Source organism: Hippocampus comes, unplaced genomic scaffold, assembly GCF_001891065.2.
Source record: "Hippocampus comes isolate QL1 unplaced genomic scaffold, H_comes_QL1_v1.1 scaffold29, whole genome shotgun sequence".
Classification (NCBI taxonomy): domain Eukaryota; kingdom Metazoa; phylum Chordata; class Actinopteri; order Syngnathiformes; family Syngnathidae; genus Hippocampus; species Hippocampus comes.
Window position 1 is genome coordinate 2000450 of NW_017805820.1, and position 27536 is coordinate 2027985.

A 27536-nucleotide genomic window follows, 5' to 3' on the forward strand; every position below is an offset into this window, starting at 1 on the left:
GATGATGAGTAAGATGTATTCATTGCGAAGAACTTTGCCACAAAATGTAATGTAGTTCCCAAATAGTGTATTTGTTCAAATATAGTCACATTATAATTAGAGGCAGTGAAAGCTTAGCGCAACACCGTCAGTGACATTTTGTTACCATCAACAAGAATGTTTTCAATACATGCCACGGCAATAAGAGAGAGCAATGGCATTGCTCTCGTTTGTTGTGATCATGACAAGCTAACACAAGTGACGCACGTGATCGAGTGACAGATTATGAATTATATTTACAGACACAGTCAATTGATGTATTCACTCTATACGTCACCAAATCAAATTATTCAGTCGAAACTATCCTGTCGTCGCCAAAGTGCTGCTCTGACAAAATTACACAACAGAACTAGGTCGACTAGTGTAGTGAAGTGTCTGTCGGTGTCAACACTTTGTGTTAGTCAACACCTTGCAGGTCGTTTTATGAAAATAGATGGATACATTCATTTGAAAGACAAATAACTAACAATGAAATTCATCAGTGTCAAACACGAGGTTAAGTGCCATCGGGTTCCAGTCTCATGATCTGAAGACATTGCTATAACTGGCTGTCTCTTCTACGACACCAATTAGTAGATTTACACAGCCACTCGATTGAGGCATCTGTATAAGTGAATGCTATTAACTTTCGATTGTATTTCCTGTTCGCCTGTGCTCGGAGCTCGAGGTTGTCAGTATAGTTAATTTATTAATTGTAAATTGGTCAAAGAAGATAACACTGCCACCTCCTGGACACAATGACATAATGCAGTTCAGATTCACAGTGAATTTGAGAAAATAGGTTGCGTTTTTCCGTTGAACAATGCTTTTGTTGACATGTCATTTACTTGTCATGGTCGTATGTAATACGGTTGGGTAGTACACATGGACTGTGCACTCTGCTTTGTCTTGAAAAGGAAGTAGCTGCAGTGAGAGGGAGGAAGTCACAGTAGAGAACAAAAATAGTTACACGTTCCAAACTACCCTCTCAGTGGCACGGAGAGATTGAGAGAGTGAGAAATGGATGGAGAAGTCATTTTCCTTTTCTTCTTTCACGCTTCACAGTTTTGCCTGTGATGGCTCATATTCACATGCTGTTTTGTGTCGTTGTCAGCGGGCTTTGTTGCCGCCTCCCTTTTTTTCTGGTTAACCGGTCATTTCCTCTCCCTCTCTTCTTTCTATCTTCCATATTCCTCACAAGCGTGTCTTTTTAAAGTGATTGTATCATCATAGAAGAGGACTTCTTTTTCCCATCCAGGTAACCTGATCCGAAAAGGTCTCTTCATTGTTCCCTCCAAACATTTTCCCCTCTGTATCGCAAACAAGGACGACTTTTCTTCTCTGCTGTCGTCTGTTTTCATGCAGTGGAAGCAAGGTGCTGTTAGCTGGTCTATTTTCTTGTTTGTCTTATGAGACAAAACCACCTGACTTGAGTTTTGTCAACATTTTAATGTACCTAAATGATTGCATGTGCACATGAATGAAACATGCTAATCTTTGAAGACACCTTTCCAGTAATTGTGGTTTCTGTTGGTTAACTATTGGAACTAGAAACAGTTCTCCCAAGCTGCATTGCTGCATAATGTTGTTGGGCACACATCATTAGGTACCGGTAGTTGAATGTCAGAGCAAAGTTGAATTTGGTGCTCAGTTTTGGGGTCGTGCTGTTTTGTAGAAATGTACCCCGAATTCCCCATCAGCGATGAGCACTCAATGAGGCATCACTTAACATTGTATGATAGACTTCATTGTGTAACCTGAGTTAATATTTCAAACGTATTGTGTACGTAGTACTGCTTAAATTGGCATTTTAAAGAAAAATAGCTCCAAATATACATGCATTGATTGATAGCAAAATAAGTGTTCCTCCTTCCTTTTGGTACTCTTCCTCAGCAAAAATAGGAGGAACTGTGTCAAAAGGCCAGTTTCCCGTCATTGTGGATCTATTTTTGGGAGCTATATTGAGAGGACTCATACACTGATGACATGATGGAGGTTTTGGCGATATGCGTGTGTGGAGGTCATGCAGTTCCTTCACAGTGGTCGGAATATTTGTTGATGGGTGTGAAGATGTGTTCAGGTCACTTCTGTTGTCCTAGATGAGAAAAACCTTTGCCTTGAATCCTGTTAGATTCCGCGGCATGGCAGTTCACTTGAGCTGTTAAAGCAAAAAAAAAAAAAAAAAAAAAAAAAAAAAAGTAGATGGTGACCTAGCAACAGCCTTTTTCTGAAGTCTTTTGTTTAATGTCTAAAATTGCATAGTAGAGTGATAGTGATTAAATCAATAAAAAGTTAAAACTGTGCTTGCTCAATCCATGGTGCTTCTGGGGTTATTTGCGTTGCTTTCCATTGACTGACACTTGATGTGGGTATTTGGATGTCAATTTCAGACATGAACCACAAGAGGGGGACTGTAAAAGCCTGAAACAACACCCGAATGTATTATTCACCCTCATATCTTGAGATGGGAAGAATTTCTTTCGGAAGGGATGAGTAACACTCTTGTCAACCCCCCCCCCCAACCCCTCCAACATTGACACATTTGAAGTGCATTGGATTCCATGGTATGTTGTTTTTGCATAGTATCTTATGCAAGGACGCAGGTTTAGACTTGTTGTCAAAATGTGAGGGAGCGAGAGAAAATGTGACAGATAGGAAGAGCGAAGAGACTAGTTGTGGAGGGGCCCTCTAATATTTTTTTAACCATGGCGAACTCGAGAGCAGCTGTCAGAACTGTGGAAGAAATTCGTCTGACGAGAAGTTGACATTCCCTAGAAGACTTTTGTTTTTGTACTGCCTGTAAACAAAACCCAATCATTATTTTTCCTCGAATGGAATGAGCGGAGAGGGAACATTTTGTTGAAAGGATTCTTTCCAAAAGAGGATGTATCGACTCAGCCGCCTGTGGGGCATTTTCGCCCAGCCTCCTGACACCGTGACCCTGGACGACTCATCTGCTCCCCAAACCTGTGTTGACCGCTCCTTTACTCCTTTATCCCCCAGCCCTCCTCCTAGCAAGACCGATGAGCACCTTCAAGACCAAACTCCGAAGGTTCTGCCTCGCATCATGACTTCTCAAACTCAAGAAGTCATACAACAGTCAAGCCAACCTGCCTCTCAAGTAGCCCTGCCTGCTGAAAGAGTCCCCCAGCTTCCTCCGCAGACAAGTTAGTAGAGTGCTATGAATGTTTATCTTTCGCCACACAATTGTATTTATTCCAAATTTCTGAAGTAGATGAGTGTCTGCATGAATTTTTAACAAAAATCTGTTTTGAGGAAGTTAATGCGAGCAACTGCTGCTGCAATTACCCAAGTGTAATTCATCTTGATTTCCAATGACAGATTTTCCGAATCTGAAATGTTGTTTCATGTAAAATCCTTGTCCAATTCACCAAATGTGTTTTTGTATGCATGTTTTGGTGTTTCACATCAATTGTCCGACTTGTTTCAGCATTCTGTCCACCAGATACACGTTCAGATGACTATGAAGAAACGGACACATGTTATGCCACTGTTCATCCAGTGAACCTTTTAGACAGGGTACGAAAGTTTCAAGTCTTTGTAGTAATTGCAGCAATTGATCAACTTTATGAATGACAACAGTCTCGTCCTTTAGGAAATGTCTCTGCAAGTCCCTCTGAAAGCAAAGGGGCGGTACAGTTCTTTGTGCAGTGATGACGAGCTGTTAGAGGATGACGAGTAAGTCCGACGCGACGCATAACCAAAAAAAAAACACACACTTGAAAAGACTCATGTCAGTAATGAATACCTCCTGGTCCCATCTGTGAGGTTGTGTTTTTAGGAATGCTGTTCCTTCACCTGACTGACTTGCCTAAATGTTTGTGCTGTGTATGTTTTTGTTCTTGTGTTTGTCTGAGTGTACAGCGAGTGAAATGAAAGGGAATTTGATTACTGTCAATGTAATGTTAGCTGAAATTTCTGGCACAAGCAGACCGGAAAAACTTGTACCGGGTAGTAACTCTTCTGCACCCAACAAGATAACCATGTTTAGCTGCCATTCTTGTTTAGGTTACTATTGTGTTGCGTTGTGGGTGCTCACTTTTGATCATCCCTGTAGTCCTAGTGTTTGGGAAGAACCAGGCCTCGGCAGCCTGCAAGGCAGCATCTTTCTGCCGAACGCTGGCAGACTGGCGTCACCCCCTAAAGAAGACAGCTCCCAGCTCGCTGCTGTCATCAAGATGGGCTGGCTTGACAAGAATCCACCTCAGGGGTACGTACGACACATACAACTGCAGTATTAACGTTCTTCTAAAAAGATAGAGCCACTTTGGATATGGGTACAAGTACAACCTTGAATTGTCGTTTAGTCATAAAACATATACACTTGACTGTGATTGCTTTGTTATTAGATGGTTCTGCACCTGCACCTGGAGATTGTACAAGTGCCCTGTGAAAATGTGGAGTTGGTCTTCAATTTTGCTTTTTCTAAATTTTGGACTGTTTCTGTTAACGCCGACCGATTCACCGTTTTGGGATCGCAATCTTGATCTCGCGAATAAATACTGTGTGATACCTTCTGACGCTTTTAAACAGGAAATAATTACTTTTACATTTAAGTCACCTATTCAAAATCATCGTTTTTGATTTTCACACTTTCATGCCATATCGCTATATATATATATATATATATATATATATATATATATATATACCCCCTAAGCCAAGTAATCCCCAAGACAGGCTATGGATACCGCCTCAGAAATGGAGCTACGATCAGTCACCTCCTCTCCATGGATGACATAAAGCTGTATGCTAAGAGCGAAAGGGACATAGACTCCCTGATCCACACAACCTTGATCTACAGCAGCGACATCGGGATGTCATTCGGGCTTGAGAAATGTAGTCGGATGGTAACTAAGAGAGGAAAGGTAGTCCGCACTGAAGGGGTCTCACTCCCTGAAGGAACAATAGCAGACATTGAGGACAGCTGCAAGTACCTCGGTATACCACAAGCCAATGGCAACCTCGAACTGACAACAAGGAAAGCGGCTACGGCCAAATACCTCAAGCGAGTGTATATATATATGCCATTTCCATTGGAAGCAGTCAAGTCTGATGAAATTAAGAAAAAAAGTATTTCACATTTAATCTTACGCTTAAAACATTATTAAAAATGTAAATGAATGAATATGATTTTTACGTACACTGTTGCACATTATTGCAAATTTACATATGCATGATGGCAAAGGGAGGCCTTACGAATTGAACCTATTTAAAAATGACTGGCTCCCTCACGCAGGCTCACAATGGCTGCGAACTATAAAAGTAAAAGCTTTTAAGCTTTTGATGGTATTATGTAATTTTCAGTCATGTTTCAAATGTTACTGTACATAGTGAATATTGCACCGAAGCTTGATTTGCAGAAAATTGTGAATTCAATCGAAATCGCAATATCTGTCAGCAAAATCGCAATTCAGTCGTTTCCGAAAATCGTTGAGCACTTTTCTTCATTATCTCGAAGAGGTCAGAGGTCACTGAACATGAACCTGAGAGAAGACCATCTCTGTTGTCGTTCAAAGGTGATTGCTAGGGTGGAAGTCAGAGCCCTCAGATACTTTCACACCCCTCATCCAGTCATTACTTTGTGAACCTTGGTTGGAGCCGAGAATTATCCAAAATGTCTTGGTGGTGATTCCGATTGCCCAATGACAGAACGTGTGACGTGTCTTTAATATTTTCTCCACATGGTGTACATGCCCCTTCTTTTTTTGTGCTACCACATGACTCCACTTTCAGTGTTTGTGTCTGTGTGCACGCTACAGGGCCCTTTATTATCAGAGACGATGGGTAAAGCTGGACGTTGACTTCCTGAGATATTTTGACAACGACAAGGTAACAGTGCAAGCCAGTGGTTTCTCCATCATATCTTCATTCTCCTTGTTTTGAGATGTTTCATCTTAGTTAAGTTGTTGTGGCTGATATCTGTTCTAGCAAGTGTACTCAAAGGGAATCATCTCGACCGCATCGATAACGAATGTGACAAGTCTGGGAGAGCTGAAGTTTGAGGTCATCACACACAATCGCACTTTTATCTTCAAAGCTGAAAGTGACGGTTAGTCTGGTTATTGATCTGTGTGATTTTGCAAAATAGTGCATGATGCATTCTAACTTAAGTGTTTGTCTGCATGCCTTTGTCTCCCCCCCACTGCTTGTGCAACCAGTTGAGAGAAATGAATGGGTGACTCTGCTGCAGGACTGCACAAGGGGGCGCCACCGACGCAGTGCATTGAACCCTGGCGCGCCTTTGACGTCAGAGTTTAAAGGCTATTTGGAGCTCAAAGGTCTACGCTCCAAACTTTATACAGTTGTGGCTTCAGATAAGGTCTTTCTCTATAAAAATATGGAGGTGCGTGTTTGTGATCTTCTTTTTATAAGGGAGGGGGGTCAAATAATTAGCTGTTTTAACATATAAAATACTTAGTGCACCTTAACTGCATTTTTTTTTTTAATGTAAATAGTATGCATGTATGTTTTAAAAAGTGCCCTAATACTGATAATTGATTTGCAACTACCAGTATTTCTTCTCTCTTTTAGGACTACCGTATTGGAGTCGGCATCACATCAATCGAGATGAATGTAGGAAATGTTAAAGTCACAGATCGCCGCAGTTTTGATCTCACTACCCCTTACCGCATTTTCAGGTACTGTATATGCACTCATAGTCTGTTCAAACTCGACTCGTGTTTGTACTTTGATTGATTCTTATTTAGTGGATTATTTTGGATGTAGTTGATCACATTTGTTAGTGCAAGGATTAGGTCATGAGAATTCACACCATGTTCCCTCAACGAGCCGTTTGTGTGGATTATTTGTGAGGGAGGAGATCCTGTGTGTGCGTATGTGCCTGTGTTCGCGTGGGTGGGACATCTTCAAGATGACACTACGCTGCCTGCTGTGCAAAGACTTAGTTTGACAGGATATGGAAACTGTGCCTGGTCATATGCAGAGTATATTTTTGGTTGGCTGTTGAATCTTAAAGATTTAAAAATTTCAGTTTGATGATAGTTTGTCCAAAACACGGTCCCTCAAAGAGGTGTTGTTTTGACGTTTGATAATAATCTCCCAACAGGAAATGTTCAGACTTGCGATTGTTCATTTATTGGAGTCATTTGTGCCTACAAGTATTTTAAGCACCGAGAAAAAACATCAGAGCGTTGCACTGAAAAGAAGGAAGTACTGATTCTATTTCTGTCTGTCTGGAAGTGTATATAGATGGCAGTTTCAACTCAAATATAATAAGCGAGACAAACAGAATGAGAGTCAATTCTGGGAGGAGGAGAGCGGATTCACATAGCAAAGGCTACACTTGCCTTCTTTAGTCGTATTACGTGATAGTTGCCTCTTGATGCTGTAATGGCCGCAGTAACGCTTCAAAGTTTGTTTATCTCTGTCCGCAGTTTCATAGCAGAGTCAGAGCAATTGAGAGATCATTGGGTGGATGCAATGAGGGATGCCATAGGTGAGGCCTTGTCCAATAGCGAGGTTGCTGATCGAATATGGGCGGAGCCATGCAACAGTTCCTGTGCCGATTGCAGCGCTCCTAAGCCGGAATGGGCGGCCATCAACTTGTGCGTCGTGATCTGTAAGCGATGTGCAGGTTTGTGATTGGAGAAGAACATCTTTATGGTATTACAGAGAAGTTTGGTATATAGATGGTTCGAGTATGTTTGCAAATGTGTTTACACTATGCCAGGAATGTATGGCTTTTTGATGTGAAAAGAAAACACAAGACACATGTGAAGAAGTTTGAAAAAAAAACACTTTCCTCTTGATCTAAAAGTTGTAGCCAACCTTAGTATTTCATACCAGTCTGTTACAAAGCACATGTGGGGTTCCTTCAAAGTCGGTACGCGTGTGTTTGATGTGCACATGTGTTTCAGGAGAGCACAGAGGACTGGGCCCTAACATCTCGAAGGTCCGGAGTTTGAAAATGGACAGGAAGGTTTGGACCGAGGATCTTATACAGGTACACACCCGCATAATCGGAGGCAGTTTCAGTTGATGTGAACTGTATTCCTTTTATTTCAGTTTGTGGATTTGCTTTGGGTACGTGGTTGAAAAATGTTGATCAAATACAGGCACATAGCGACAGCTAACCTGTGCTATAGCATGTTGCGCAACATAGAATTGAGTATGTGTGATCTAGTTTGGATTTATGGATTGGATCAGACTGGTTCTACTAAAAACAATACTATATCGATCGTAGTGGATCGGATCGGACCATGCCTAATCTTAACCACTGTTGATTCCCACAATTCCAAAGTATTGTATCTGTCTGTAACTGTGCAGGTGTTCCTCTTGCTTGGCAACAACCGTGTGAACAGTTTCTGGGCAGCAAACGTCCCACCCAGCGAGGCTCTGTCGCCCTCGAGCTGCAGTGATGACCGGCGGCGTTTCATCACTAACAAGTATCGCCGTGGCAAATATAGGAAGTACCACCCTCTATACGGAAACCAGAAAGAGCTGAATAACGTAAGTTCCACTTTCCTCTTTAATTCATTAACTTTAGTTTTTTTAAAGATGAACCTGTGCATTGTTTGAGCATATTTGCACCGAACATCGTGAAGCAATATTGGGGATTCAGACAGCTAGTCGACAGACGCAATTTAATATCGCCTGTACCATGTTTGTCCTCGAGGCTGACAATTGTGGCTGAATTGTTTCAATGTGGCAATGTACAGTACAAGTGACAGATTACGGCTGAACATCCCAAGAATACTGTACACACAAGATAGATTTTGCTCTTTTCAATGCACCGATACACTGACAGTTTTAACCAGAACATTTTTTTCTTTTGACAATCCTTCAAACCTCCTTTTAAGTGGCCTCTGTTAAATTCCCTGCAGGACGGAAATGCAGATGACTTGACAAAAAAAAAAGCAACGATATTAAGTCCAAAATGTAGACAACACTTGTCAATTGCAAAAGTTTTAATAAGGTCTATGTATTTAGGCTCAAAGTCAAACTCAAAAGATTTTTGCTTCTGAGGTGATGTAAAGTGGTAATTGGTTGCATGGACACAAGCGCACATTCTTTTCATCAGACCGGTGAATTTGGGCCACATTAAAAAAAAAAAAAAAAAGCCCTTGAAGGTTTTGCACGGATTTTTGTTATTGTTGTGCTTCCATTAGTGTGACAAATGCGTCAGTATTTGCGACGCAGCTGGGTCATTCATTGGCTTAACCCACTTAACCGCAAGCAATGTCGATTGCTCTTATTGAGTTTGTGAGTGACTCACATCTACCACCTGACTCTGAGTACTTTTTTCCCCTGGTATAAATGTGTGTGTGCATGCATGTGCATGTGTCACATGTTTGCGATATCCAAAAGATTAAAAGTGCAACAAAATTGTCATTTTAAAAAACTCCCCCCCCCCATTGTTTGTTTAGTCCTCTTGCTTAATCATGCTCACTTTTTTCCTGTTTTTTCCTTTCACACTATTTGTCTTTGTCTTGCTCGCTGTCATTCGAGAGCTCGAATTCTGTTTTTGTTAGAATGCTGGGTTTAATAGGATCCAGAGCCCTCTCTGTGAGGGATAGTCTCTGTGACCATAGGGTGCTCTAAGGCAGTGTGTGAGGGGTCAAGCAAAACATCTGCAGCTCCTTAGAAAACTTAAAAGTAAAGCCCACAGCCCATTTCATCTGGCTGTGCCATTTTAGTCCCACATCTCAGCTTCCTTTCTCCTTGTTTTTCTCCTTTTCTCGAATGTGACATCACTACTCACTGCTCTTGCTGGAATGTGCTGTAACCCCGCCTCCCCCTCTCTCCTCCTCCTCCTCCTTGTGCGCTCTTCATTGCTGGGCTGCGACTGCGAAAGAAAGTTTCTCTTTCCTCCTGGTTCATTTGACTGCTCGTAAATGTCTACTGTTCCTTCAAGTTAGTCTCAAACTTGTGTTGCAAAGTGATGAAAAAGTACTTTACCTCCTTTTTCTGGCATCGCGGTCTTTGTCAAGTGGCACCTTAAATTGGACGCACTGTGTGGAAGCCAACAGGTAAGATTATGTTTATTACTGATGTGTGTCGAGTAAGGAAAGTACTGTGTGTTTATGTTGGGCCTTTTAAAGACTTGACTGCGTGTTTTATTGAGTGCTGGAAGCATGCGTTTGCTACAGGAATCTGTGTCAATGGACTTTGGATCTCTGGCAGTATTTGATCTTGCTGCGTTTGATTGGAGACTACTTGGATCATTTGAAGTGCTTTCACATTGCAGCCTTTGTGCATACATTGCTTATTGGCGTGGGCTGAGATCGGTCAACATGCATGCTAATGTGCTCGTGCATATTTTGTATTTTGTGTGTGCACTTGTGCGGATGATTGGCCCTGCTGTCAATGGAGGTGATTGTGCCTCTCTTTCATTCACTTTTAGCCTGCTTCACAACCCTTTCCTTAGCTTTCTGTCCTCTCCCCCAGTTAGTCAACTTTCTGTCACCATGCATTCATCAGTCCAAAATGATTGGTTCAATGTGCACTGTCATGAATGTTTTTGAAAAGAATGGCACGTTCTAACATAAGAGTGTGTGTGTGCGTGCGTGCGTGTGTGTGTGTGTGTGTGCGTGCGCGGTGTGTGCGCACTCAGCTAGTTCAACTGAGAGAGAATAATCTCATGTTACAGTGCGTCTTTTGTTGCATTTGTTTCAAACTTTGTAAAGACTGTTGAAGTCTTTTCTGTTTGATATTCCCAATTGAGGCGACGGCCCACATTTATGGTTTGCATACTCTTGTATGGTACAACATTAGATTCACAATGTGTGATTGTGAATTTGAGATCAAATTTAAGAATTTTGTAAAATTGCAGAACAAGGTGCCCTAGTTTATCTCTGTGTTCAAACTGCAGTTGCCTTTTGCTGTAGTGTAAAATTCCATCATTCTGAGGTAGGTGTTCATAGTTGTATACATTGTTTGTCATTTTTAATGTAGCAAAGAAATGAGCGCCAAGTATTAGTCTCCGAAAACACCAATTAGTCTTATCCCATGCATGTGAGTCTGCAGCATGGAGAAACTTGCTGTATTTAACTTTTGGTGCCAAATTTCCAATGGGCATTATTGCCCCCTACAGGATGGGAGTTGAACACACACATCCCATCAAAACCCTTGTTCCTCTTCTTTGGTATTTTGTCTTTCCCCCCCACACCCCCTCAATTTTCGGATTCATCTCCTTTTGCCTGTCAGCTCTCCTTCTCATTCTGTCTCACTGTGTAAAACCATCCCAGGTGAAGTAATGGCATAAAATTATGTGGAAAAAATAGTTTTCCTCATCTGGAATTAATTTATGGACGCATATAGAAGCGTGGGTGTGCGCATTGCGGGTCCGTGTGCATGGCGTTCAGAAAGTACAAGTAGTTAATGATGAATGAGCGCGAATCTCCGGCTTTCATTTTCTTTTTACTGTATTTTTTTTTCTTTTCTCATGTTCTCCCATCTCGGACTTTTCCCCGTCTCCTTTCCAAGCGGCCAGATGGAGCTGTGCGATTGTAGACACACCCAGATAAAATCGCTGCGTTCCTCTCATTCTCTCCTCCCTAGGGATGTTGACGAAGAATCTCGACTTCCCGCCCCATCTTTCCTGCTTGTATGTGTGTGTCTGTGTGCGTGTGTGTTCTTCCATTCATTTTTAAAGGGCGTCTGAATCTACACAGCCAAACAATCCATTTCCTCATTGTGCTTTCCTCTAATTGGATCCCTCCTCTCACAAGTTATTGATATGTAACACTAACCTACATTCAGCATGCAAGCAGTCACATTGATGTCCAGGGGCTGATTTAGTTGGATTTAACTGAGTCACATAAACAGAATTATGAGGCTTGGTTTTCGTCATTCAGCAGCTGGTATGGTAATGTACTGTAGTGTGCGTGTGTTTAGACAAGGATGTCCATCTGTGTTGTGCGGCTCAACGTCTGGCAACTAATGAGTATTGTGCTTGTGGGCGTGATTCGGATGTCACGTGGATAAAATAGAAAACCGTTATCGCCATGCCCAAATGTATCTTTCAGTTGTTTCTCCAAATATGTGTTGCGATAATCTTGCTGCTACAATTTTTCAAGTTTTTCAGCCACATGGCTTCACGGGGCAATTGTTATACCAATCCAGTGATCAGCATGGGCGTAACCAACTTTCTAATATGGCACCGCAAAAATCTCTCATATAATAGTACATGCATTATATACATACTTTATTCCCTGCCATAACTCTTACGATTACCACTAATGCTATTCCAGATGTGCGTACGACGGTCCAGTAGGGCTGCCCCTTACTCTTTACACAAAACTGATTGTTTGCAGAGCAAGCATCAAGCTCAACTCCTACACGTCTTTCAAGTCTATCATCCCCTTTCCATTCCATCATCGCTTTGAACGAAATCCCTTCCCTTAAAGGCACAGGGTCAGGGTGAATAACTCTCCCTCGTGCGTCACGACAAGACAAATGATGTCCAGTAAAAGTGATACACTGCTCGTTACAGTTAATGGTTTGGTTTCAAAGCATTGGGGTTTCTTGTGAGGCTTTGTGTTGGTGTGAATCTGTTTTTCAGGCAGCAGATAATCGTGTTTTTTGTTTTTGTTTTTTTTTAAGCTTTTTCACCGTCACCATTGTAAGGTTGTGTTTTTAGTTTGTGCACTTGATTTTCAGCTTTTATCTCCAAAGAATGGAAATGAAGTCAGCTACAGTCTATACCAGGGGTGTCAAACTCATTTCACATTGTGGGCCACATACGGACTCAGTAGATGTCAAGTGGGCCGGACCGTTAACATTATACGATACTCTACTATAAATTACCAAACTATCATGTCTTTCCTTTGTTTTGGTATAAAGAAACATTGGCGCATTGATACTGTCTGATGTGTTGGGTCTGTCTCAGTGACAGACTGAGACGGCTCTTTTCTTCTCTGATCAAAACAATGTTGTCTTCTACGCTGATCGAAACAGTGTGCCCCCTAGTGGAATATACACAAAATGCATTTTATGAAAAATACTCATTCCGTGTCTTTCGTGCATTTTTTCACTTTTAAATTATCCTGCGGCCCTGATCAAACCTCCTTGGGGGCCTGTTCCGGCCCGCGGGCCGTGTGTTTGACACCCCTGGTCTATTCTATACTATACTATAGCAATACTATTTTGGCATCATCAGCGTATGGTTCAAACACATTACATGGTTAAAATGCACTGGTGAAAAAAAAATGTGCGTTTGTCTTCCTGCTTTTATCACTGTGCTAACAGCAACGTATGTAACCACCTCTTTGGAGTTGTGTTCCTAATAATAATAATGAGGTGAATGCATGGTGTGCGTAGTGTCAGCTGAAAACTAGACAGAAATAGGGAGCTGACCAAGTGTAAAATTCTCGAACACATATTACGGTAGGAATAATTGGGAGCTCACAATCTTTATTTTAGAGTTGCAATTGAGGTCAGAACTCGGTGTACCAGTAAAAAATGTTTTGTCTCACCAAAGTCTTCCCAAAAACTAATTTCTGGACCTTGCTTTGTGCCCTGGAGGACAGGAATGCTTGAATAAAAAAAGGGGATTCGCCCAACCATTCGCACAAATTTGTATTGACATGCCACAATACTTTGGCCATGTAGTTTGTGATATATATGAACAATTAGTACTATAATGTACTTATTTGATTGTCCGCACTGTTTCTTGGGTACATGTGGTCCTTGTCACGTCTTGTACACGAAGTTCTTCTTCAATTCACATTTACTGAAAAAGAAACATGAAATAAAAGTCTAGGTTTTTAATGTTGTGATTGTGTTTTTCTAATACTTGCTCGTTGTGTCCTTTTTCCACAGGCGTTGTGCATAAATGTGCAGTGCAGTGATGTGCTGGAAACATTAAGGCTGATTTTCTGTGGCGCTGATGTAAATTGTTCAACTGGCATGGCCGATTGTCCCACCCCTCTCTCCCTAGCCAACACACACTCTCAACCTTTGCAAGCCGTATTACTGAGCCACAATCTGAACACAGGTAGAGCATGACCGCATGTTTGTGATGTCACTGAAGTGCCTTTATGTTCAATGGACTGATGGACCGTTATATTGGCTATATTCTCACTGTGGATTGTTTTACAAAAGTGCAACACATCCTCCAACATTCGAAAACACAATTCTCTGCTTAAAATACATCAAATAACTTAGATATTCTAGGCACTTACAACTCCTCAGATGATCGCTGAATAGAAAACCCATTTATACTGCAACAAACTTTGACGATGTGATTGTTTCTGTGTAGTTATCTTGAACATTTACATTTGATTAAATCCAAGCAGATAACCTGCCATGTATTTTTTATTTATTTATTTTTTTTGCCTCATGGCTTTGGTTTTTGTTTTACAGATCTTCCTCGGTCAGAGGTGGACGGTGGCATGGAAGAGGTGCCCTTTTCAGCTCCAACTTGTGTCTATCACAATGGCTTCCTTTTCAAAACAGGATCTATGGCTCGGGCTATCACAGAACGCAAGGCCAGAGAGGGTATGTAAGCACGATGGGTAACCGTGTAGAGTTCCGCCCACAATGGTTCTAAAGCATTGATCCTTGTCATCTCGGCATGGATTGTTTACTCACCATGAAGTACTCGGATGAAATAAAATACTTTCCTTTGCAAACATCATAGTGATCAGTTTCAACTGAGATGGTCATGGATGGACTTTGACTTTACACTGCACTTGGAGATTGCAAGGGTGTAACTGTATTACTCCGTGCGTTAATATTGTGGAGTGGATGATATGATTTTGATTACCAAATAGAAGTGTCTGGTGATACGGATGTGCAGTTTGAGCCTTTACACATCTTTATTATTGTGCGCAGAGTTCAGTCGTCGCTGGTGTACACTCAATGACGGCACATTCAGTTACTACGAGAGTGACAAGAACTCTCATCCGAATGGAGCTCTGAGATCCTCCGAAATAGTTTGCTTGGCTGTGGATGTACCCGAGAAACACGGGTATACAAACTCACACTCACACATCTGCTGCTGTTTGCATGTATTTGGTGACACGTTGAGATATTACACGAGAAATGACACACACGCCTCAACAGTCGTCTTTTCCATCCGTCCCAATTTGCAGGTATGAGCACACCTTCGAACTCTACTCTGAATCAGATCGTCTCTATCTGTTTGGCACCGACGACCCAAGCAGCCACAAAGAATGGGTGAAGTCCATTGCCAAGGTAACAAGTTGACTGACCCGTCATGTCCAATGAGCCATGTCAAGGAAGAAAATGCTGCTGCTGCACTTATTTCTCTTGAGAGCAATGTTCTTAACTGCAAATTGGAATTCTCTCAAAAAATGTGTACGAAGTCCATGTTGCTGTTCCTGAGCAACAAAATGGCAACATTTTATTTTTTTTATTTACCCTGGAAGATGCTCAGGAAGTGCTCTGATATTGCAAGACACAATGTGTGACACATTTGCTGCATGTAGACAACATCCTACCAGCTATGACAAAATGGACTGCAACCATTTTAATATGGCACTATAAACTGGTTGATGGGAATATTTGGTGCATTGACACATGATTCTTAATCCTGAATCATGAAAAGTTGAGTGCAGTGCTGCTTACTACCATTAAAACCGAATGTAAGAATAACAAGATGATTAAAAAAAAACACAATAGCTTGTTTTTCAGTTTTAGTCCGTTTTGATTATTGAGCAAATCTTAAGAGTTATTTTACAGTATATCTTGGCACAAAGTGACACTAACGTTCTTTGATTTTTGTAGAGCTTTATCCCAGCCAAAGCAGAGCCTTTATTGAGGTTAGGTTTTGAGCGGCTCGGGCGACTAAAATATAAGGATGGCCTGAACCTGCAAACGTCCAAGGTGGGCTGGTTTGCCTTGGTGGACTCCACTCTTCATGCTTACCTGGAGGACAGCCAGGAAGAAGAGATACACCTTCGCAAACTTAATGAGCTCTGTGAGTTCATCCAAAAGTTTCCAACCATCTGCTTGTTGACTCCGTACACAGCATTAAATGATTCATTAAAAAAAAAAAAAAAACATAGTTTTTGTGCCTGTGAAATGAAGACATGAACTTTTTTTTTTTTTGCAGCGATCCAACAAGATAATGAAGTACTAGTTTTGGTGGAGAGAGGAAGGTGAGCGCCTTCACGACAAATTAGACAAGTTTTTACATACATATTTCTTATGTAGAACTATGATGTAGTACCTTTGCATTTTCTGTCCTCCTTTTTATTCTCTTCTTAACTTGTTTTTGGCTTCACTCTGGTTTGGTCTTTGCCTACTAAGAACGCTGTACATAGAAGGAGAGAGGAAGTTGGATTTTGCTGGCTGGTGTGCTGCCATCCAGTCTGCAGCAGGGAGTGGAGGCGACACTCTGAGTCAGCAGCAGCTGACCGAGACAGACATACCAGTCGTAGTCCACAGCTGCATTGACTACATCACACAGTGCGGTGAGTGAACTGAAGGAAAAAGACAAACGAGCGGTAGCATAAAGCAAAAGATGCATGTAAGTAGTAAATGATCATCAGACACGCCTTCATCTACGCTTACCCTTTTGATTGATATAATTGCAAATGATTAACCAGGGGTGAACCATGCGCTTTCCCCAAACTCAGCTGGGACAGGCTTCAGTTATACGTCTCCCTAATAAGGGCAAGTGGTCCGTGTGCTCGGGTTTGAAGGATATGCCGTGCATAAATTGCATTAAATATGGTTATTTGCTGCATGTTTTTTCCCCAAATACATTTAAGTTCCCTGTAATACTGTAATATGCAATTTATTCCAAAAAAATTTTTGCGAGTCCTCACATCTTCCCGTCAGGTGCCATAACTTTATTGACATAATTTTGAAGTCTTACTCCTGATGAAGGTTAATTGTGATAGCATAATGCTCAATTTTTGTTGACGCTGCCCGAGTCATATTGTTGTGGTTTGTAATGGTGTGGAGCTGTACGAAATTATCTGGAAAGATGTTTCAAAGATTTTGGTTACCTTTAGTGGTTGCATGAGAGCTGTAAGACATTAGAGCAGCTAAGTGTGAAAAAGTGCAAACACGAGCGTGAACTTCAAGACAACAGCATATTATCTTTGTAAAGGTCCACCTCTTCTCGCATTGAGCAGGTGTATCTAATAAAGTGGCCACTGAGTGCTTGGAGTAATGCTTTGTATTTTGTTTGCATGCCATGACTGTATTTCTTTAGGTCTAACATCAGAGGGGATATATCGCAAGAGTGGCGTGAACTCGCGTGTTGCCGCTCTGTGCGAGAGGTTTCGCCAAGATGCTCGAAGCCTCCGCCTGAGGGAAGGGGAGCACCAGGTTGACGACGTCTCAAACACCCTCAAACGCTTCTTCAGGGAGTTAGAAGAAGGGCTTTTCACATCTGAAGATGGCGGCACCTGGCTTACTACGGCTGGTAAAGTTCACATGGACTTGTACTGCATCCGGAAATTTTGAAAGTATGTCTCATTAGATCACCTTCATCCCATTTCTGTCTTCACTCTCGCTTCTGTTTTGATCCAGCCATTCAGGATGAAAGTATGAAAATCCCCCAGTATCAGATACTTTTGAACAAACTGCCTCGTGTTAACAGGGCAACACTACGGGCCCTTATCAATCACCTGTACTGGTGAGTGATACACTTGCACACATTGTGAATGCCCAAAACACACCCACTGCCACACCCACATTCTGCCTACGTTTTGTCGTTCAGTGTGCAGCGGTTCTCTGAGCTGAACCAAATGAATCTCCACAACCTGGCCATCGTGTTTGGCCCTACATTGTTCCAGACAGACGGAAAGGACTACACGGCAGGCCGTGCCATCGAGGACCTCATACAGTACTACACGCTTATATTCAAGGTCAGCTGCAATCAAATGAAGCACCGATGATGTTTGTCGGTCAGATCAAAATGCATTACATGTGCAATCAAGTTTTTATCAATTTTTTTTCCTGGTTTGGCTGAAGGTTTAAATGTGGAAAATTCTTCCCAACAATTATATGATATTTTTAATCGAAATTTCCATCCACATCAATGAATTTGCACTTGCCAGATGACCAATATAACCAATCAAAACCTGAAGAGTTTATGTGATTTCTGGATTCAACAAATGTGGTGCTAGGGGGTTGCCTGTGAAATTTAATTCCGCTTTCCCAAAACTGTGATTAGTCAGTTACATTGTGATTTCACAAGGGGGGGGCAATTGCTTTTTCACATAGAGACATATAGTTTGGGATATTTTTTTGTGCCTCAATAAATTCATTTGGCATTTAGAAATTGCATTTTGTATTTCCTTGGGTAGTCTGTGAAAATTGGTTTGATGAACTGAAACCTTCATATATGATAAATATGTTACGAAAACAGAAATCAGGAAAGGTGCAAATACTATTTCACAGCACTGTATGCAAATACTGTATATCAATTTAAGCACATGCAAATGTGCTCTAGCATACCGAAGACATATTGAAAGGCAAGAGTGAACCCGTCACGAATGGTGGTGCCAGAGTAGCACAGGCAACATTTGAGATGATGGGGTGAGCTTTCCCTGCTCATGTGGACATTTATAAAAAAGTTATCGTAGCAGCAAATGCAATTTTGAAGCTTATGAATGATCTCAGAGCTTACTTGGAGCCAATCACAAGATGGAGTCATGTGGTGCTAATCAATATACTTTTTTTTTTTTATAGGTGGATGAGCTTCAGCTGAAAAAACAACTGGAAGAGATCACGGTTATCATACAAGTGCGCGAGAAATTGAACACAAAATTTCCTGTGAGTGGCAAACATGTCAAATTTGTGGTGTTGTGTCTTCCGTGGTCTCTGCTGCACTGGACCTCAATGTGTGTGCATGTGTCTTGCGTACGTGACGTGTTGTGTACAGTACATTTAGTTAAGAGCACAGACAGGTGCACAATAGTTTTACACGAGTGCGCTCTTTTTTGTTGTTGTTAATGACTGATATTTCTACTGAAACCCTCAGAGCACTGAACCCGGTGGGCATTTCATCTGCACAGTTTACTTAGAGGAAAAGAAGGACACCACTGAGCAGCATGTGAAGGTAGCCTTGACCAAAGGAAAACGAAGTGAGGGTTGATGTTGACACAGATCAAATTTAAACGTGGGTTGTCTTTCCACAGATCCCTGCATCTATGACGGCAGCAGAATTGACCTGTGAAATATTGGACAGGCGCAACATCTCCGTGAAAGACAAAGAGTACTGGAACTGCTGGGAGGTGATTGACAAGGAAGAAACGGGTGAGACTGATATCACAGCAATACAGTGTTTCGGTTTGTTTGAGAGCCTCTCTGGTGGCCATCTGGTTGACCACCACACAGCCTGTTGGTTGATTTTGCAGTAACACACAAATAACTGGCTAAATTATCTTGTGTGTCATGAAAGGAAAATGGGACATAGTGGTGAGCGGGAGAGTTCATTTTAGTTGTTACCACACTCTACACTTGGGCACTAGAACACTGAGAAAGTTATTTTGACTTTGGTGTGTAGGTGGGGAAACTGCTATAGATGATCAATTTCAATTACCGTGCCTCTTGCAGTTCAATTTAGGCCAATTCTGTCATTTAACTTCCACTCGCAGGTACTTAAATTTGTCGTCATCTCAATAGCGGAGCCGCCAACTGTTCTCTCTCTATTTCGTTCCGGAAAACTTTGAAAAGATATTAATTAAAAAAGCAAAACAAAACATTAATCATGGGTCACGCTGCTCAAAAAAGGTTGACAATGAACAACACACCAGTTGGTCGGTGACCTAAGTGTCGCTGAGGAAGCTACGCGGATGTGCGTACGTGTGCAATATGCATCATTGGAATGTCACTGCAAAGTAAATATTTTGATATTTTATTGATTTATTCTTTGCACTATTGCAGACAAATTGTTCTGAACGCGATCGGTTGCCAGCTCTGCAATTGCATTCCCTGTCTATCTGATCTTTTCGCAGAACGCCCTCTGCACTATCGGGAGAGAGTCTTACCCATCCTTCACTCCTTTGGCACCGACTCCCATCTTCTCATCAAGAAGCACATTGCTATGGAAGCAATGATCATCTATTTGGGTAAACGAGTTCATTACAGTACCATTTTTTTTAGAACAGTCCCACATTTGGCAGCAGCTCATCTGTAAGGACGTGCAGCTTTGGAACAGGAGTGTCACGTTTTAATTCCGGCTGCGGAAATGTAAAAATGGCAACGTTTGGTTGGAGATATGTTTGTCTGCTTTCTGGCTAACTTGAACAAGGCAGCACTCCCTCCGCAGCTCAAGAAGTGTAGCACTGTTTGCGCAGCCATTTCGCTTTGCCATCTCTCCCATCCAATGTGCGTGATTTGGCTAAAGTGTGCAACACAAAATATGTACAGCAGAAAGTTAATTGAATTTCCCTTTGAAGGATTTTGCATAATAATTGAATAAAAAAATGAATAAACCCTTTACTATGCCCTCCAGCCAGTAAAGTTGACCCATCCAAACATGGCATGATGAAATTCCGAGAAGAGAGGAGCATCCTTGGGTTGGGGCTGTCCTCGGGCAGTTTCCATGACCGATATTTCATTCTCAACTCCAGTTCACTGCGGATGTACAAAGAAGTCAGAGTGAGTCTGGCACGGGCGCACATGCAAACACATCCTCCCACACACTCCTTGTTCACACCCGCCGCGCCTCTTCTTCATCGTCTCCCAGAGTAACCGTCCGGAACGTGATTGGCCAGTCAGGAACCTGAGGGTCTATTTGGGTATCAAGAAGAAACTCCGTCCTCCAACATGGTGAGAGTGTAGCCACACGTGTAGTAATGCATGCAATTGGATTTTCATAATACTGGTGTGCAATCAGTGAATTGTTTGAATGAGGAGAATAATAAAAAAAAGATATATCACAATAGCTCTGATCACAAGCTGCAATTGCTGACATCACTTCCGGTGATGCAAATCATGGGCCACCATAGGTGAAAGGTGACCTGCTTTTTCATTTTATTATATTTTTAAAATACTGTTTTTGTGAAAATGAAACTGATAGGATCTTGGTTCCCCCACCCCATTTCCCTCTCCATCTCTCGCGATCGACTTGGGACCAGTCCGCGGGCTACCAGTCGATTGCAGTTGACGTATTGTACACTCCTGCTGTAGACTCTACAGTTTAATGGATTTTTCTAGGTGTGGCAAGAAGGCAACACTTTTTTTTTTAAATCATGATTTGTAATCCTACAGATAACGCACAGCTCCAGGCAAACAAAGCCGCCAAACACTCCGGGAAGTGGGAACGCGGTGTAAATGTAGCCTCTACATAAATCAGGATGTATTGTATGTATTGTATTACCTCCTACTGAACTGAGTCTTCATTCAATTTAACAATCAAATCTCAACAATTAATTAAATGCTACCGAGGCAAGAATTTTAGACACCTCAACACAAGGTTTGAATATATTACACCTGAAAAGGGGAAGATGACTTCTTCTCACATTTTCACTTCCCCAGATGGCCAAGTTGTCCCAACACTTTTGTACTCATATAAATACTTTTGAGGTCATTATTCTACCCCCAAACGATCCCCTATTCAGATCATATATGGGTTCCTATTCCATATAGTTCATATTCACATGCTAAATCTACTGAACCCCCAGTTGCTTTGTCATCAGTGTGTGAATTTTAATGAGGACGGTGTTGGGAAGTGCCTGTCAGTTTACCATTGTGAACCACGAAAACATACATTAATTGTGCTAATTCTTTACGTCATACATTAATTGTGCTAATTCTTTACGCTGTCAGCATCAAATCTAAACTATGTAAACACGCTGCATCAGACCCTTGGGGAAAATTGTGTGGCATTCATCATCCAACCTGAGAATGTCATTAAGTATGCTTTAAGCAAAATTATGCTAATACATTCTGGACACTTAGCTCTGGAATATATCAGTGAAGCCACTGACCGGTAATGGATTTCAGTTGACTTTGAAATTATGACATTCAGTTCATAACGGAATGCAAAAAAAAGTTTTACTTTTTTGCTTGACCTCTCATGAATTAAAATCAGAATTCAATGAAATAATGTTTGATGATTAATTCAGCTATTGCGACCCAGGTAGCAGGGTGCCAAATGGCCTGCAGAGGGCAGGCTAATCCAAAAAATGACTACACAATGACAGTTTGTTGGGGGTAAAAAAAATCTGTCTTTTCCTGATTGCAGTTGGGGCCTGACCGTGGTCCACGAGAGTAAGAAACAAGAGAAGGCTGAGAGGCAGCAGTGGTGAGTCGTAGTAGACAACATACAGAAGCAATGTCATTCAACATTATACATTTTATTTAAACTCCATATCTGTCCGGATGCTTCGGTTAGTACAGCAACTCTTAAAACAATACATTTAAACCAACCTTTGTAATGATTTTTTCATTCTCATTGGAGAATACTACATCACTGCAAGTGTTGCCTCGTCTCTCCTTGTGGTCGACGCGCATTTTCCTGCTTGAGGCACAATAATTCTGCTTTGTTCCGTGTAAACACAAGCAGTCTCACTGGGGATGGTTTGTCTGTGTGTACATAAAAAGTAGTTATCAGTTTGCCAGGAACCACAATACACACCTGCATTAGCTACATTACATGCGGTATGTTTCACATATTCTGTACATTACATTGTTCAATATGCAAGGATAACTTGTGAGTTCATCCATGAATGCATCAGCGTGTTCCTGTTGCAGTGTGCTCGATACACCCTGTCAACATCAGTATTCGTCAACTCTCTAGTAACGGCATTGCTGCTCTCATACTGCTGTTGTTTTTTTTTTTTTTTTTTTTTTTTTTTAGTTCTATCATGTTTCCCATGGCAAAAACATACCAGCAAGGGTGGAATGGAGCAGGGGGGAGGGTGTGGTGGTGTGTGCGTGTTCGAGAATAAAAATTAAAGGGGTCTTGATTTACAGTATTCGCCATGCAAAATCCCCATCAGGGATGAATTAAACTGGTGGGCTAGCACATCTGTGGTCTGCCTCACAGTCAGAGGTTCTGGGTTCGAAAATCAAATCTTTGGAGTTGGAATGTTTCTCTAGGCTCTGTGGTCACCCATTCTAAAATCATGCATGTTGGGTTCCTTGAAGAAACCCGAGCTGACCCGTATCCCTACACTGGATCAATTGTACTAAATAATGATTAAAAAAAATGTATCTGTTGTTATGGCTAGAGGACTTCATATTTTGCCTTCTGTTGTTTTTCGGTCACATTTAAGCATATATTTTATATGCAGTTGATGGGACATGCCACGTATAAACAAAACCATTGCATCAAATCTAAGCATCATTATGACCCCCCCCCCCCCCCAAAAAAAAATCCTGGCCTCTACACTGGATCAATTGTACTAAATAATGATTTTTAAAAAAAAATGTAACTGGTGTTATAGCTAGAGCACTTCATATTTTGCCTTCCGTTGTTTTTCAGTCACATTTAAGCATATATTTTATATGCAGTTGATGTTTAATGAGCTCTGTTACTACTGAGAAAAATCTAGTCGAAGGCAGATACTGAAGGTGAGTGCATTTATTTAATGGGGTTGAAGTGGAGGCTTGAGGACAGTTTTTTTCCCAAAGTGGACCCCTTTCTTTTTTCCTATTTGGTTCTCAATTTTTTATCAAATCCGTGTTTCCGTTCGTTCCGGGCAACTGACTAAATGTTTATTCAAAAGATGCGCTCAAAGCAAAAATCATGACTAATAGAAGGCAGATACTGAAGGTGAGTGCATTTAATGGGGTTGAAGTAGAGGCTTGAGGTCAGTTTTTTTCCCAAACTGGACCCCTTTCTTTTTACCTATTCTCAATTTTTTTATCAAATCCGTGTTTCCGTTCGTTCCGGGCAACTGACTAAATGTTTATTCAAAAGATGCGCTCAAAGCAAAAATCATGACTAATTAGAAAGTGTGCATTCAGCACCGCAGCATAGCTGATGACTCAAGAGGGCTGCGTGAGGGCAACCTGAGTTGCATAAAACACAGATACCGCAAACACACACACTGCATTCTCAAATGAATAATTCTTCAATGAGGCTTAAGCACACGCAATGGTTCACTTGATTTGCTTTTATTTCTGCAGGTATCTCTGCTGCGAGACTCAGCCCGAAATGAGGGAGTGGTACGCTACTTTTCTGAGTATTCAGGTTAGCTTTCGCTCTCTCCCGCACACACGACCACACTAACTCAGTGCGATGGCGAAGTGTCCCAATCCATATGATTAACCTGTACAAAAAATTCTATTTGAATACCCATTCTAATGGATTCCTAATGTCAAGGGTCCCATTTGTGCCCGCATTGCAATGCATTCTTGACCATGGGAGCTCATATCGGCGTACATTTATGAGCCCAAATAAGATGCATAATTAACAATCTTATTTTTTCAAGCTTAGTTTGTTCTACAAAACTGCATGTGCACAAGATTTGACTTGATTTTTGTGAAATTTCTCATCACCTGTACAAGAGAAACAGTGCAACATAGACATGTTCCAATAAACCAAGACAGTAAAAATATCTCCAAAATGAAAGCGCACCACCACCACAGTTGGCTACTGTATCTTGTGGAGTCAACATAAAGGGCGTGAAGAATGACAGGGGGCCTATAAAACCTGGGGGGGGGGGTTGGTCAGAGCTGGTGTCAAAACCGTCGACTTTGCACTGTGTTGTCATGTGCTTCACCATTCTGCTCCTCCTTCAAGAATGACGGCGACGTGTGGCCTCAGGATGGACTCCAGCCGAGCCGCGCGAGCCGCGCGTTGCCCGACACGCGTCACGGTAACGTGTCACTGATACCGCTGCGCGGCAGTGAGAATGAGATGCGGAACAGCGTAGCCGCTTTCAGCCAAGATCCGCTTGCTGTGAGTCAACCTACCAATCACTGCTTTCAAAATCTCAGCCAAAGCTGGCAGTTCCCAATTTGCTTGCTTGTGTCAGAGATGCCGGCGTTCAACTGCTGGTCCAAACCCTCGACCCCGCTCTGTTGCATTTATACATCATCCAGAATAAAGAATAAAGCTTAGCCTGGTGAAGTGCACACTGGCGAATACTCACTTGCCACTTTCTTGTCGCCTTCACCCAACACAAATTTCAGAGTATGAAGACTTTGGACAAGAAGAATGACTTAAATATTAATGTCAGACATTCTCATTTGAATGCAGTCCACGAGCTGTATCAAAAGGTCTGCCTTTCCAAAGTTAATCATGCCGGATAGGTATTTGATTTCACAGCGTTTATTATTCTAATTGAGTACTTGAGTGACAAACGCAGATTGTATTTGCTCATCGCTCAGGCCTCCTCATGGTTCACAAGATAACACGATAACAAGAGAACTGGACCGTACCAGACCAGATTTGATTGGGCCAAGAGGATTGATTTCATTGTTGCTCAAAACAAAGGGGTAAAATTAGTACAATTGATTGCTCAAATAAAAAGAAAAACGAGGCTCATAATTTCTGCGTTTCATTGGTCATCCATATGAAATGTAGCGAGCCTTAATGGATTGGATGCTGTAAAGTGTGGACATGGCTCGAGTAGAGCATTCAGACTTATTTTCATCACACGCCGCGTCAGACGTGGTTGGTTTCCCTCAGACGGGCTTTAGGATGGTGAAAATGATCTCTTTGTGTGATCACCTTATCATAATTGCTCTTGCATTTAATTATGATTAAAAGGACCAGCAAATAAAGACACGGAAAATAGTGACAGCCAAATTTAAGTAGTACTGTTCATTTATGCTAGGAAGGGATTTGGTTTACATTTTAACATTTGTAGGAACTAAATAAAGAAAAAAAACCCAATTCGGATCCAGATTATATGCAAAGCGCGCCCAGACGAATTGGAAGTTAAGTACAATGAAAAAAAAAAACATTTTAGCAAGGAAACATGAAGTGGGCACATTTTGTGTTTTAGTGGGCTCGTCTGTCTCATGCTCCTCTATTTCTGCGGCAGAGGGAAGCGGACCTCTTCTGACTTTTAACAGGAAAACCTGCCTTTTTGTCGCAACTTGCACTATTCAAACAAACCATTCAAGAAAAGTTGATCAAAATAATCATCTCTCAACTTGATGGAAGTAATGAGGCCGCTTTATTATCTTTGGTAAGGGCAGACAATATTTCGTTATTTATTTTATTTTTTTACAAATTGCCAAGGTGGTCCCACCGAGTCACTGGTCTTCCCAGCATATTCCATTTTTTTTCTTGTACTCCATCCAGCAGAACAAGAGTTCGGGGTTTGTGCCAGAGAAGCACGTCTAATCTCTGTACTGTGATTTTGACTTGAATTAACCATCATAACTGGATCTGGCTTCCTAAACTGCGAGTTTCGATCTAAAAACTCTTGAGGTGCTCCCACATGCCAGCGCAGAAGAATAGATGGCTAATTTGCATCCTGCGCTGCAAACCAGAGAAAGAGGAGAAGGGAGTGGAACTGCGTCATCTCCATATTGTCGTTTTGTGGAAGTGTGAGCCAAGAAAACACAAGCGCAAGTTATTCTGGCAGAAATTTACCACGCTGTCTTAGAGAATCCCCGAAACAATGAAAAGAATCTCGTGCCCGCCAGGAGCGCTGCCACCAGAGCGCCTTGTAGACTTGGCAGGACTCTGCTGGGCTCCATTACAAACATTGTCACCATTGGACCAGAGCAATTCAACGGCATCTGCTCTCCTCTCTTCTGCTCTCGTTTTATTTCTTGCTTGATTTATTTATTGCAAAAACAAGTGAGTGGAGCCATCCACGTAGATCTGCCTCTGCTCTTACCAGACATCCCATGTCTCGATTGGCGACCGACAGACTCTCAACAGTACAGTGCCTCACGTGGCTTCTATTGATTCTCATCCATTGACTTCCATCGATCCATTCATTTGAGTTGAGGATTTGAAAGGAATTGCTTTAGGAAGCCCGAGCCTCGCTTTCGACGTGTGGTTGTGTGCGTGGGGGGTTGACTACCATAAGTGTAAGACAGGGGCAACCCTCAAAGCATATTTTCGGTGGGGCTTACTGCCAAGTTTCCCTTTTCCAATCGCCTTCCAGTGTTCACCTGCTCTAAACTGTTTGTCCATCTATCTTTCAGCTGTTTAGAGACATTCGATAATGGAGGCTCCAAGAAAGGTACAGTGTTTCACACTAATTCTCTTTTGTTTACAAACGACTTGGAGATGCACGGCAATGCCCAAGAGTGCATGATTTATACGGACGAATGCATTGGAACCTCCACAAAATCAAGACTCCCAATTTCTTCGGACTTCTCAGCATTTTATTTTTTCCTCCATTGAAATGAATAGATATTGAACGAATCTGTTCCGGGGTCTCGCGGTAATCTTTTAAAAACCGCGCGGATCCAATTTTTCGCATGCTTCATTGCCACCTTGCATAATAATGTGTAATCAATCAAATGAGTACTGGGCATTCGAGGACCCATGGAAAGCACGTTACCTTCCATAAACAATACGTGTGCAAAATCAATTGTTTTATGAATTATTAGTGTTGATTTGTCGATAATGGGCAGCCTGCGCGGAGATGCGTGTCCAGCATGGCCAACTGTGTGGCTCGTGTTTT

General features: G+C 41.8%; 1 protein-coding gene across 8 annotated transcripts in view; it reads left to right on the forward strand.

Moving 5' to 3' along the window:
* Nucleotides 1-27536, forward strand: part of arap1 (ArfGAP with RhoGAP domain, ankyrin repeat and PH domain 1) — a 36669-nt gene that overhangs the window by 6678 nt on the left and 2455 nt on the right. For 2 of the 8 annotated variants that reach the window (XM_019885981.1, XM_019885982.1), the window contains exons 3-33: nucleotides 3022-3185; nucleotides 3470-3558; nucleotides 3635-3717; nucleotides 4097-4249; nucleotides 5802-5871; nucleotides 5971-6091; nucleotides 6201-6385; nucleotides 6574-6680; nucleotides 7437-7636; nucleotides 7920-8005; nucleotides 8329-8511; nucleotides 13825-13999; nucleotides 14368-14502; nucleotides 14839-14974; nucleotides 15099-15201; nucleotides 15754-15946; nucleotides 16082-16127; nucleotides 16279-16442; nucleotides 17192-17404; nucleotides 17512-17617; nucleotides 17702-17849; nucleotides 18676-18759; nucleotides 18968-19045; nucleotides 19125-19242; nucleotides 19944-20057; nucleotides 20444-20589; nucleotides 20678-20760; nucleotides 22178-22237; nucleotides 24067-24130; nucleotides 24683-24841; nucleotides 27052-27090. In XM_019885981.1, coding sequence (XP_019741540.1) covers nucleotides 3022-3185; nucleotides 3470-3558; nucleotides 3635-3717; nucleotides 4097-4249; nucleotides 5802-5871; nucleotides 5971-6091; nucleotides 6201-6385; nucleotides 6574-6680; nucleotides 7437-7636; nucleotides 7920-8005; nucleotides 8329-8511; nucleotides 13825-13999; nucleotides 14368-14502; nucleotides 14839-14974; nucleotides 15099-15201; nucleotides 15754-15946; nucleotides 16082-16127; nucleotides 16279-16442; nucleotides 17192-17404; nucleotides 17512-17617; nucleotides 17702-17849; nucleotides 18676-18759; nucleotides 18968-19045; nucleotides 19125-19242; nucleotides 19944-20057; nucleotides 20444-20589; nucleotides 20678-20760; nucleotides 22178-22237; nucleotides 24067-24130; nucleotides 24683-24841; nucleotides 27052-27072 — 3787 coding nt within the window. In that variant the 3' untranslated portion in view covers nucleotides 27073-27090. Of the gene's footprint in view, nucleotides 1-992; nucleotides 1277-3021; nucleotides 3186-3469; nucleotides 3559-3634; nucleotides 3718-4096; nucleotides 4250-5801; nucleotides 5872-5970; nucleotides 6092-6200; nucleotides 6386-6573; nucleotides 6681-7436; nucleotides 7637-7919; nucleotides 8006-8328; nucleotides 8512-13824; nucleotides 14000-14367; nucleotides 14503-14838; nucleotides 14975-15098; nucleotides 15202-15753; nucleotides 15947-16081; nucleotides 16128-16278; nucleotides 16443-17191; nucleotides 17405-17511; nucleotides 17618-17701; nucleotides 17850-18675; nucleotides 18760-18967; nucleotides 19046-19124; nucleotides 19243-19943; nucleotides 20058-20443; nucleotides 20590-20677; nucleotides 20761-22177; nucleotides 22238-24066; nucleotides 24131-24682; nucleotides 24842-27051; nucleotides 27091-27536 lie in introns of those variants that run through there. The other 6 variants (XM_019885983.1, XM_019885984.1, XM_019885989.1 and 3 more) reach the window with 5 other exon arrangements.